The 11,201-nt window shown below is 39.2% G+C and overlaps 1 protein-coding gene and 1 pseudogene across 1 annotated transcript; one reads left to right on the top strand and one right to left on the bottom strand.

Moving 5' to 3' along the window:
- Positions 1-712: 712 nt before the first annotated feature.
- On the bottom strand, positions 713-3,079 carry LOC147620864 (monosaccharide-sensing protein 2 pseudogene; annotated as a pseudogene).
- A 5,285-nt stretch (positions 3,080-8,364) lies between these two features.
- LOC147620863 (short-chain dehydrogenase/reductase 2-like) lies at positions 8,365-10,056 on the top strand. The gene is made up of 4 exons (XM_086825129.1): positions 8,365-8,503; positions 8,790-9,051; positions 9,136-9,315; positions 9,532-10,056. The coding sequence occupies exons 1-4, from the start codon at positions 8,487-8,489 to the stop codon at positions 9,922-9,924; spliced, it is 852 nt and encodes a 283-aa protein (XP_086681255.1). The 5' UTR covers positions 8,365-8,486; the 3' UTR covers positions 9,925-10,056.
- Positions 10,057-11,201: the final 1,145 nt, after the last annotated feature.

Here is an 11,201-nt window from a genome sequence, read left to right as displayed (position 1 = left end):
TCTCCCCCCCCCGCTTTGTATATATATGCAAACACATACAATAAAAACCATGTTCAATTGTACACACACGCATGCACGTACACACACGCACACATGCACGCTCACACAAGCACGCACACATGCACACATGTATACACATGTACAAGAGTATACACAAGTGCTTGCACGCATGTGCACAACACACACACACACATCAATATTTTTAAAAATCTTTGCATTTCACAAGCATTTAGCATAAATGATTTTTTAATAATGCTCTTTACATGACCAGCCTAGTCCAATTTGGGAATCCTGGATGGAGAATGAACCATGTGGGCAAATGGCATCCCTTCGATTCCTATTGATCCAAGGGTGCTGATTTTTTGTTTCAAGGGAAGCGGTTTCAGCTGCAATCTCATCCTTTTTCACGCCAGTGCGCAATCTCATATTCACCTTGGTCACATCACTAGAGAATTGAAGAGTTCTTCCCTTCCTATATCAAGCATAGTCCTTCATCTACCAAAGAATCCAATTCAAGCAGACATCATCAAGGTTCGTGCCTTCTTTCTTCTTTCTAATCATATGTTGTTCAATTTGAAGAGCACTTTGAAAAATTTCGAAAGAAGGATGGCAGTTTGTTCAATGAATTTCAATGCTATGCTATGCTTTCCAGCATTCATCATCGGTCTTTGATTTCATAAGCCACAATTGATCGATACAAGCCTTAGTCTGATTACCAATACGGTGATCTATTTGCACTGGTTGATACAACACTTTGAGATACCATAGATGAAAGTGCTTTTCTATTCTTAAACACAGATGTCCCAGTGCTAGAATCAACTCTAGATAGATCTCCTTCCTCCCATTGACTGTTGTGTCTCGAATGCAGAGGGCTCGTTAGATTTTCATCCATTTCTCCAACCATTCCTTCTTTAGAGTGGTAAACACTTGCTTCCTGCCCCCCTTGCAGATTCCCTTCATCCCATTTTTCATTTTTCCCATCATCAAAAGCTTCAAATTGTTGACCTTGAGCACTGCTATACATGCTTCCAAAGCCAGAGAAACTGTTGGAGAATGTGCCATCAAGGTTTCCCATCAAAGTAACCATCGGGTCCATGAGAGGAATACTCTGAAGCTGAGGAGTACCCTATTGGAATATTCTAGTAGGTCTTGAGAGAATCCCTTGTGAACTAGCTACTCTAGAAATGGGCTTTACAATGTATGATGCATCATCTTTAGGTGCATAAAGTTTAATGTAAGCTTCCTCTCTAGTTGTCCTTAAATCTTCCTCCTCACTAATAAAATAAGCATGTTGGATTATATACTCTTCCAAAGAGGTATCAGCCTCGACACCGAGTCCTTCCACCAAAAGTGCCATCTATCCTATGAAAAAGAAGCAAAGAAATATTTCAATTTCAAGCCCACATTTGGTTTGTGTACTAAAATTACATTAGTTTCTAGATACCAAAGACAGAACTATCAATATCACTATCAATGCCATTGGCTAGAAAATACATGTTTCGATGGTTGAGACTGAGCCCAATCTTATCTAGCATACATAGATGAAATTAGTTGTGTTGGCATAGAACCTTCAATATTATTTTTAATAATAGTCATAAAATGATGCATCTAATCCAAGAGCTCTCCTTCAGATATACAAAGATGGAAGTAAAATCCTCTTTGAAGAGACCCTCAACAAAAGCTCTAAGCACAAATTCTTATCACAGTCTTCCATCTTCTCTTTCTATTTGGTGCAGCATCCATGCTCTTCCTTATGGTTTCTACCATCCATAGTTCCCCCCCTTAGCTAGGAATGGCTTTTCCACCCTCGCAATTTTATCTTAGGTCCTCTGCCACACATAAACTTCAGAGGAGCCACAACTAATTTAACTAGTTTTTATGGCTCCTGATGCTCCCATGCTAGGATGTAAATAGTAATGTCCTCTTCAGAGCCTTACCAATCTTTAAACCCTTGGAGCCACAGCATGTAAAACCAACTCTGATGAAGGCAAGCACATGGTAGTGGTCTCCTAGAAGAGTGCAGAATAAACAAATAATCCCTTGTCAGTGAAATTTGAGTGCACAACGATAATTCTTCGATCTACCTATTCAGATTCCTTTGTTAACCTATCTTTGCAAGTGAGATACATGATTTTTTATAGTTTCTTTACGTCATGCTTTCCCATATGTTACATGTCAGCTCCAATACTCCTTTTCCTTTCCTTTCCACCTTTTTCCTTTGTCCCTTTATTCTTGGTTTTCATTTTCTTTTCTTCTTCTATATTCTTTACTGTTGAAAGGAGGCACATTGTCATTTCATAAGTGGGGAAGACCCAGATTAAAGGAATACAATGTTGAGCACCTTGCCCCATTGGTAATCTTTATCAGAACCTTCAAGAGAATACCAATAAAATGAATGCTTCAAGAGAAAATTTCTAGATGCATATACTTAATACATCTTCCTTGTTGCGAAGCTATTGTATAACTTGTCTAGCCTCTTTTGTCCTACCCTTGCTCACAAGCCATCTTGGAGACTCTGATAGATAAACAACTCCAAGAGCCAAAGAGATGAGAGAAGGTACAAGTATAAGTCCTAACATTATTCTCCAGCTTGGATCCTCATGAGGGACATCCTAAAAACCGTACAATATGCTAGAAACATTCCTCTAGTACCAAAAAGCTATGGCAAGGTGTTTAACTCTCCACAAATTTCTATAGGAGCCCATTTTGAAATGTCTAGAGGAGCCACTATCACAGCCAATCCCACTTTAATACCATCTATCAAGCGGGCCACCAATAGCATGTACACATTTAGAGACTAGCACATCAGCAAAGCACCAATACAATAAAAATTATTGCAGATATGCATAACATTTTTTGTCGACCAAGCCAATCTGCCCCCCCCAGGCCTTGCAAATGTGGTACTGCTTGCTGCACCAAGAATAGGCTGTGAATCCAAATTAAACTTGAGATTTATTTACAACAAAGCCCCTGCAATGTTAAATACCATAGACCATGTTATTGATACCAGGAAAAAACTAATGTGCAGCACAAGAGAAAAAAATACATTTTTATAAGATGCTCCTGAACTTACTGACATGGGTGATTGGAGAACTAGAAATTTCATTTACAAATAATGTTGCTGGTCTTTGATAGTGCACTTCATGGCATTCCCTACTATAAGCATAAGTATCTATGTAATGCAAGTAGAAATGCTTCTCGATTAGGATAGAATATGGGACTTTCTCCCTTAGTTTTGGAGCTATGCCAATTGATGATTGATGTACTGAAGTGACATTTGCTGCTATAGCATATCTGAGTGCCAAATCAGAAAAAGATGCAAGGAAAATGGAGTCTGGTGGCAACAAAGAGAAAATACTACTAGAAGAGTTGGTGTGGAAGAGTAATATATGAGCCTTTTTCATAACAAATTGGACTTGCCCAAACTGGCCAACCCCGTATAGTAGCTAGCTAACCAGCTTACATGGCATACCACCAAGAAACATAAGGTCTCACATCAGCCCTGCCAAAAAATGCTTAAGTTGACTTCTCTAGAATCCTGGCAATCCTGGAGACTAAACAGTGTAGCATTCAGTAATACATCTCGTCATTTCATAGCCTTTGCTGATTCCTTTTAGCTCACACTTTTGGAGCTACCTATCTCAAGTTCTACTGGTGATTATTGGGAGACTGAACTATTTTCTCTACTATACACATTGTCTTTTTTAACATGGTATCAGAGCCTCAACACCTCTCTCTCTCTCTCTCTCTCTCTCTCTCTCTCTCTCTCTCTTTAAAGCTACTAACAATTTTGATTTTAAAAACATAGTTGGATGTGGAGGATTTTGGTTGGTGTGGCAAAGCAAACCTTGCAAATGTCTCAAGGCTTGAAGTTAAGAAACTAACCAGTGATTATTGGCAAATGGAAACCTTAATGCATTATTAAGGCAGCCTGGATATGGCTTGCTTAAGGATTGCACAATGCTACCTTAAGTCCTTTTGAAGGGCTACATATGGCAGGTCATATTAACTTTGCACAAATATGTTTAGAGGATTGCTTAAGGCCGGGATGCTTAAGGCATGCATAAGTTTAAGGGTTATATAAGAGACATGCATAAAGAGATCTCTCAAAAAACAGGAGCACAATTCTCAAAATTTAAGCAGGTCAAACATTGTTTGGTTTTTTGGAATCTGGTATTAACTAAAGAATTGTTGATGGTATTTAGAATGCTGAACATGTTGTTTGATACATAATGAAGCACCTTGTAAATCTTGGTAGCCATCGGAGCTCATGTGCAACTGTAGAGATGTGCCCACAAAGGTCTACTACTGAAGTAGACTACATGCAGGGGAAAACTTTCACAGTCTATGTAGAGCTGGTTTGAAAGTAATACTCTTAGAATTTGGCTCTAACTTTAAAAGGAAAATTGTAGACTGGATAGTTGGCCAGCTGCTACAAGGTCTCTCAATGAATGGCCTTCATACATGATGATACTTGCACCAGAAAGTTGAGTTTTTGCCATAGCTACGCTAGCCACAAGGTTGGGATAGACAAGATTGTGGGTTGGGGGTGGGACATTGATCCTAACCCCTTAAAAATAGGCAAGTTAAGGAGGTCGACCCATTCTTGGATCCTCCCTAGGGCCTATATTTGTAGGAAATCCCCCCTTTATTCCATCATATCTCTCATCCTGTATGGTCCCCTCTTCCTCTCCAGTTGTTGCATCCCCCGTAATTGCACTTCTTTTCTTGAGCAAATCTCAGCCCGTTCCAAAGCAAATTTGGTGAGTTCCTTTTGAGTGCACCTTACGGAAATTGTGTAGTCAAGCTGGACTTGGTTTATACAACAAATTTCAAGGTCTAATCTGTCTCTCTTCTTCGCCCCTCTCCAAACATCGTTTGTTTGTTGTCTTCATTCAGTATCATCAAACACTTTGTGAGCCTCCTCTAGACTGCCATACTTGATATATGAGTCAACAATTCTACTTCCAATACCAAATTGGCTAGTATATTGTCTTGATACTAAAATACTAATAATAATAATGTTGCACGCCTATAGGCTACACATATTTGTTGATTTAAAAGTAAAATATAATTATCATTTGATGTATTTTGGTTTCCATACATGTATCATTTTGATTATGATCATTACCTACAAAAGGAGCTTACTAGAAAACATGCTAACCTTACTTCTGAGTAAACATCCATATACAATGATATTATTTCTAAAGAAAAAGGACTCCATATCATTCATGGCACACCACGAGCAGGAAAATCCTTTTTAATCAAATTCATCACATACCAACTTGTGAAAAACAACAAATCTGTAATATTAACTACAACCATAAGAGTTGTAGGTGTGCCTCAATTGCATTGCTACAACAATACATTACCAATTCAAGTTAACAAGCTAGTCACAATTATACCCATCATTTATTCCAGAAATAGATGAACAACATCACGCACTCATTAAAGCAGATGTGTACGACATTTGATCTCATAATGAAATAGCTTTGTGCGGTCACATAACAATCTATATTCAACCCATTTGAAAACAAACTCACGCTATTGTTTGGAGACCTTGCACAATTGCCAGCAAAATGCAAACATCAAGCAAACTTTTGTTTACATGTCACATAAAAAAATCTTCACATTGGCAAGATGGCACTATGTACGCTATGAAACACTTTGTACGACATGCCCTTGATAGTGAATTTATCCAATTCTTGAACATCATTAGAGATAGGAAACCAATAGCACAAGAGATACAACATTACCTAGGTGGCATCATGATTAACGAAGAACAAGTTGAACAATATGTAGATGAATATCTTGCTATTGTATCAAACTCTTACACTATGGATTCAATATTTCATTGATTTGCCTCATAATTTTAGATCACAAGGTAGGAGTAAATATTTTGAACAAATTTATGGCTAATTATGGATATGAACATACTAGACAAAATACACCATTGATAATAGAAAAAGTAACAACAAAACTAGCTCCCCAGCTTGCAATAGAGCGATATGGGCAAGGTTTCATCCATTCAAGAAACAAAATCAAGGTATTCTTATTAAAGGAAGCAATACAAAAGACTGAAGGAGGTGGAAGAATTTAATAATGAGAGAAATAAGGCAAATATAGGAAACCACTCCATTATTTGCATTCCTTATTTTGTGAATCCCAACAGCACTATTCTTAGTAAAGAAAGTGGTACAAAAGACTTGAAGGACATGGATGAGTTGAATAATGAGAGAAATAAGGCAAATATTGGTATTACTCCATTATTTTCATTTCTTAACTTTGAGTGATTATGGTCTGAAGTCTATTCATTCTCCATGGTTTAGATTAGTTACATTGGAATTTTGTAGGTTACATGGTACACACACACATACACTGTGGGTGCACAATGATTTGGTGGCAGTGTTGCATACGAACACATCTAGAATGTTGTGATGTGCCATGATAAAGGAGGCATCATTGATTATGAGTTACCACAAGAGAGCGAGGGAAGGAAAAGACATGGTAAGCATGATATGAATGACAAGGGAAGATTTTACATGAGAGAAAAGGTGCCACAAAGGATAATCATTGCAAAAGGATGATGGTATCATACTATATTCATGGTGAATGGAGGCTTACATACAATGGAATGGCATGGGTAGAATATAAGGAAAATGAGGCGATGGAACATTCTATGTGGGGCAAGGAAATCTAAGTGAGAAGGAGCATCAAATATGAAGGATGAAGGCTAAGGGAGTGCAATGTAGCATGGCTACAAGAAGTATGTTGGGTGTATCAAAATGAGGAGATTGTGTACATTACAAAGGAAATAGCCTTCTTAAATAGGCAAGGAGAGGTAGCAACCCTTCCAATATAATAATGCTCCTTTTCCAAAGTTTGTCCTCTTCCTAGCCCCCATAGTCAACCGCACCATGAATTGCAATCGACAATAGTTAGGCTTCTTTTTCCCTGTGCTCCAAACCATAGCTTAGATCCTTTTGATTTGATCATCATTATTTTATATCCAACTTTCCATGTCGACTCGATTGAGTGGACAAGGTATAAAATGAGTCATAGAAATATGTTCTACTTCTTGCGAGATCACTTGGTGCACGACCTTCATATTGAAGTTCCCCCACCTCACCATCATGTACGACATTCAAGAATCCCGTCAAGCATTGTGCAGGCTCCCACTCATGAAGATTGGATGGGTACAAATCTGTTCAAGGTAGAAAAATGTATATCAATCACCTTATTTGCAACATTGGAATACAAAACACAAGCACTTACAATGTGATCTGTGTCTTGGAAGTCCTTCCAATGGTCCCACGTTGATCTCTTTTTGCATAAATACATGCTGGATCAACAGTTCTTTGACAGTTTTCCCTTCTAGTGCCATCTTGAAGTCAAGGATCCTTCCTTTTCAATGTTTGGCCAAGTCTTCAAATGCCTTTCCCTTCACTCGGTAGTGGCCACGTTTTCCTAGCTGCATAGTGACCCAAGAGTACTTCCTGTATACTTGGGGAATCCATTCTTCGTTCTCATCTTTTATGTTATACAACACAACAGATGAGATACTGCTCCTTGCTCGTTTTAGTCCACTTTCGGGTGCCATGAGAGATTAATAGACGTATGAGAAAGAAGAAGTAGCAGAAAGTGGATGACTGAGCTAACCACTTTTGTGGATCAACGAGGGAAGAAGAAATGCGCCAAAGATGTTTGGAGTTTCAAAAGTGGAACCAAGTTGAGGGAATAACCAGGAGATTGTGTATCTATCTATTCCAAGCATTCAAAATCATTAGTTCTAGGGGTGGTGGAAAGAATTTTTTAGTGCTCCACGTCTAACACAGGAAGGTGGAAAATATTCTTTTATTGTGTTAGGTGCTGACAAAAAACGGTTTAAAATATTTTAAGACAAGGTGATGGTTTTTTTAATATTTCATGAAGATAAGAGTTTTTTCACATTTTAGGTGGGTTTGTACAGAGGTCCCACCACCGGTGAATATCGTTAGTAGATTTCATGTCACTCAATCTGCCCTCTAATTTTGAGTCTAGAATTTTCCTAATGTCACATCTCAATCAAAAATGTGAGAAAACGATGCACTTTCTTTTTTTTTTTGTATTTTTACAATGACAAAGTTTTGGTGAGAGTTTGATTTTTTTTTTTTTGGGGGGGGGGGGGGGGGGGGGGGGGGTTTGCCACGGGTGGCACACGCCAGTCGGAGATTTAAGAAATAGAATAGAAAGAAGAAGAAGCTTTCTTCCATTACACGCAACTTTGACTATTAGTGCCCTTGGACACAAATATATAAAAACAAATTGCCAACATCACGCGTGACATCGCGTCCTCATCATCTTCCCATCGCTCCTATATTATAATTCCATGCCAAGCAGCAGTCCGCAAATTGGTTGATTGCTGCTGCTTGGTTTGTTTATTCAATCATCATTCCAGTGCGAAGCTGCTTGTTTATTTATTCATCATTCCAACTGGTTTGATCGGCATGGCTGCATCTCCAAGGTGATCCTAATTTGCAACTCTTAATGTTTCTGTCCATCAATCCAGGCCCATCTTAAAATCCGTCGCGTTGTATTCGGCGAAATGATTTGGTATCACAGTTAGATGTGTGTACAGAAGGAATAGATGTACCTTGATGCTGGGACAAACTGCAGTAGATTGCAGCTCATGTCTGGCCTTGTTCTAGCTCGGGCGCTCGAGGGAGTTTGAAGTGTTGTGTGAAATTTGCGTGGAGACATTAACAGAGAAGTGGAGAAATTGCTGATCAATTATGTTGTGCGAATTTCAGGTGGTGGACGAAAGATACGGTTGCTGTAGTGACGGGCAGCAACAAAGGAATCGGCTTCACGACTGTGAAGCTGCTTGCACAGGAAGGACTTACCGTAGTTTTGACAGCCCGAGATCCGGAAAGGGGCCTGGAAGCCGTGAAGAAGCTGAAAGAAGAAGGGCTGAAGAACATAGACTTTCATGTTTTAGACGTTCGGAGTTCTGATTCAGTGTCCGCACTGGCCACTTGGCTCAAGGAAAGCTATGGTGGTATTGACATCTTGGTATGGAACTTGTGCAATGTTTTGATCGAGTCTGCTTTTTGTGGTTCGGATGGACATTCAAATGCTTTTTGTTAATACGTGCAGATCAACAACGCAGCCATCGCGGGAGGATCAGAAGACAGTTGTGAAGCAGCCAAGAACACCTTCGACACAAATTATAGAGGCGTGAAGCGAGTTACTGAGGGATTACTATCCATTTTGAAAGCCTCCTCAGCTGCCGGAGCGAGAATCGTAAACGTCAGTTCATCCCTAGGGCAACTGCAGGTATATAAAAAAAACTGATCCATAATAAGACAATTGCATCCTCGATCTGTGTCATATGTTTGTATGGATTTCATCATCAGTTTGCAACTCAGTAGAATTGGCCGGGAAAGATAGGATGACAGAAATTGCTACAAATGTGTGTTGATCAACGTTGAATTGGGTTTTGATGCAAAACCTCAAGTGCTCATTAAAAAGAGTTCAAGTTGGATGTTACAGAATTTACGACACCCAACATGGAGGGAGGAGCTACTGGATGCAGACAATCTTTCTGAGGAGAAAGTGGAAGCATTTTTGCAGGCATATCTGGAAGATGTCAAGCAAGGCACTTATAACACATGGAGAACAATAGCTACCCATTACAGTGTTGCCAAGATGGCCATGAATGCTTATAGCCGATTACTGGCCAGATCTTTGGAACAAAATAGGGTAAACGGCCAAAAGATTTGTGTGAATTGTGTATGTCCTGGTTTCACCAAAACAGATCTGAACAACAACACAGGCATACTGACAGTAGAGCAAGGTGCAGACACTGTAGTTTGGACCGCCCTATTGCCCCCTGGAGGACCCTCTGGCCTGTTCTTCTGCAAAAGACAGCCCATTCCCTTTTAATTTTTAAATCATCATGTATGACATATGTATGCTCTTTATATACTTAGACGATCACAAGAATGCCATGCGTGGCATTTCATATAATACTCCTCCAGGTCGGAAATTAAATTTATTAGTCAGTTTTAAGGGGTATTTCTGTGTCATATGACACTCCTCCTCGGCAATTAAACATATTCATCAGGTTTTGAGGGGTATTTATTTGTCCCATCGGGTATTTATTTGTCATATGACACTCCTCCTTGGAAATTCAAAATATTAATCAGTTTTAAGGGGTATTTATATGTCACATTTTATATGTCACATCTTTTGGTCTTCGAATATATATATATATGCCTTGCTTTTAGCTTCATTTTTTAGATTACTTAACCCTAAAAATCATCGTTCGGACTTTTGGAGAAGCAATTTCGGTATTCTCTTGATGAGCGTTCTTAGCGAGTTCAAGGAAGGATGGTCCCCATGTTGTTGGTTTTGCTTGCAATAAAAGAAAGATATGTGAAGATGGAAGCATCAAGAATGAGTACGCCATCGCACAAAAGATGGAAGCTTCGAGACGTTGACAATTTAGAAAAGTGAGATATTCCAAAAGGTGCTAAATGAAGCACGCACAATGCAACATGAAATCCCCAAGGACATGCTAATGCATCGAATAGAAGTTGAAGCTGCGATTTAGCTTGAAGTGATTTGCTCTTTTTTTTGGGGGGGGGGGGGGGGGGGTCACTATATAGGAATTAGCCACCATAACACGTGCATTCAAGGGGTAATTAAGAAACCCTTACTTACATACACTTTTTCAAAAACATGTACACTATAAAATGCGATTTTTTTTTTCTCAATGTGAATAGATAAACCCCTTATGTATGTAAACTTTCTGTGAATAGTACTATTTTTATAATCGCTCTTGTTGAACCCACGTGCTATGGTTACATACTTTTATTGACCCTCCCCCCAAAGGATTCACCAAGGAAAAAGACGTCATTTGTGTCTAATGACTTTGACTCTTAGCCATTGATGTCACCAAATTGTAAAGTTCTGAGAGCAGGCATCATTGGTCCCTAAAAGGAACCTTCCATGATTGGGCATGTTAGTGAGGAATGATCCTCCAAGTCTCATCCTCGAGGGGATCATCCAACCATAGGAAGGTGACATGTCATGAGCATGCATATGCTTCTAGAAAACCCCTTATTTATGAACTCGGGAGACCATGTTTGAGTCTCTACGATGTGCATGCAAGTCTAGTTATTCTATACACCCTCTCTTAAAATGTACAGATTAGGGCC

Source organism: Cibotium barometz, chromosome 31, assembly GCF_041138505.1.
Source record: "Cibotium barometz isolate CiBa-2024 chromosome 31, ASM4113850v1, whole genome shotgun sequence".
Classification (NCBI taxonomy): Eukaryota; Viridiplantae; Streptophyta; class Polypodiopsida; order Cyatheales; family Cibotiaceae; genus Cibotium; species Cibotium barometz.
The sequence above is the reverse complement of the archived record's forward strand: the minus strand, read 5'-3'. Positions and strand labels throughout refer to the sequence as shown.

Bases quoted from the DNA above. Each gene is read 5' to 3' on its own strand.
- LOC147620863 (XM_086825129.1), top strand. The intron at 9,052-9,135 runs GTATGGAACTTG...TAATACGTGCAG, and splicing joins ATGGTGGTATTGACATCTTG to ATCAACAACGCAGCCATCGC. The intron at 9,316-9,531 runs GTATATAAAAAA...TGGATGTTACAG, and splicing joins CATCCCTAGGGCAACTGCAG to AATTTACGACACCCAACATG.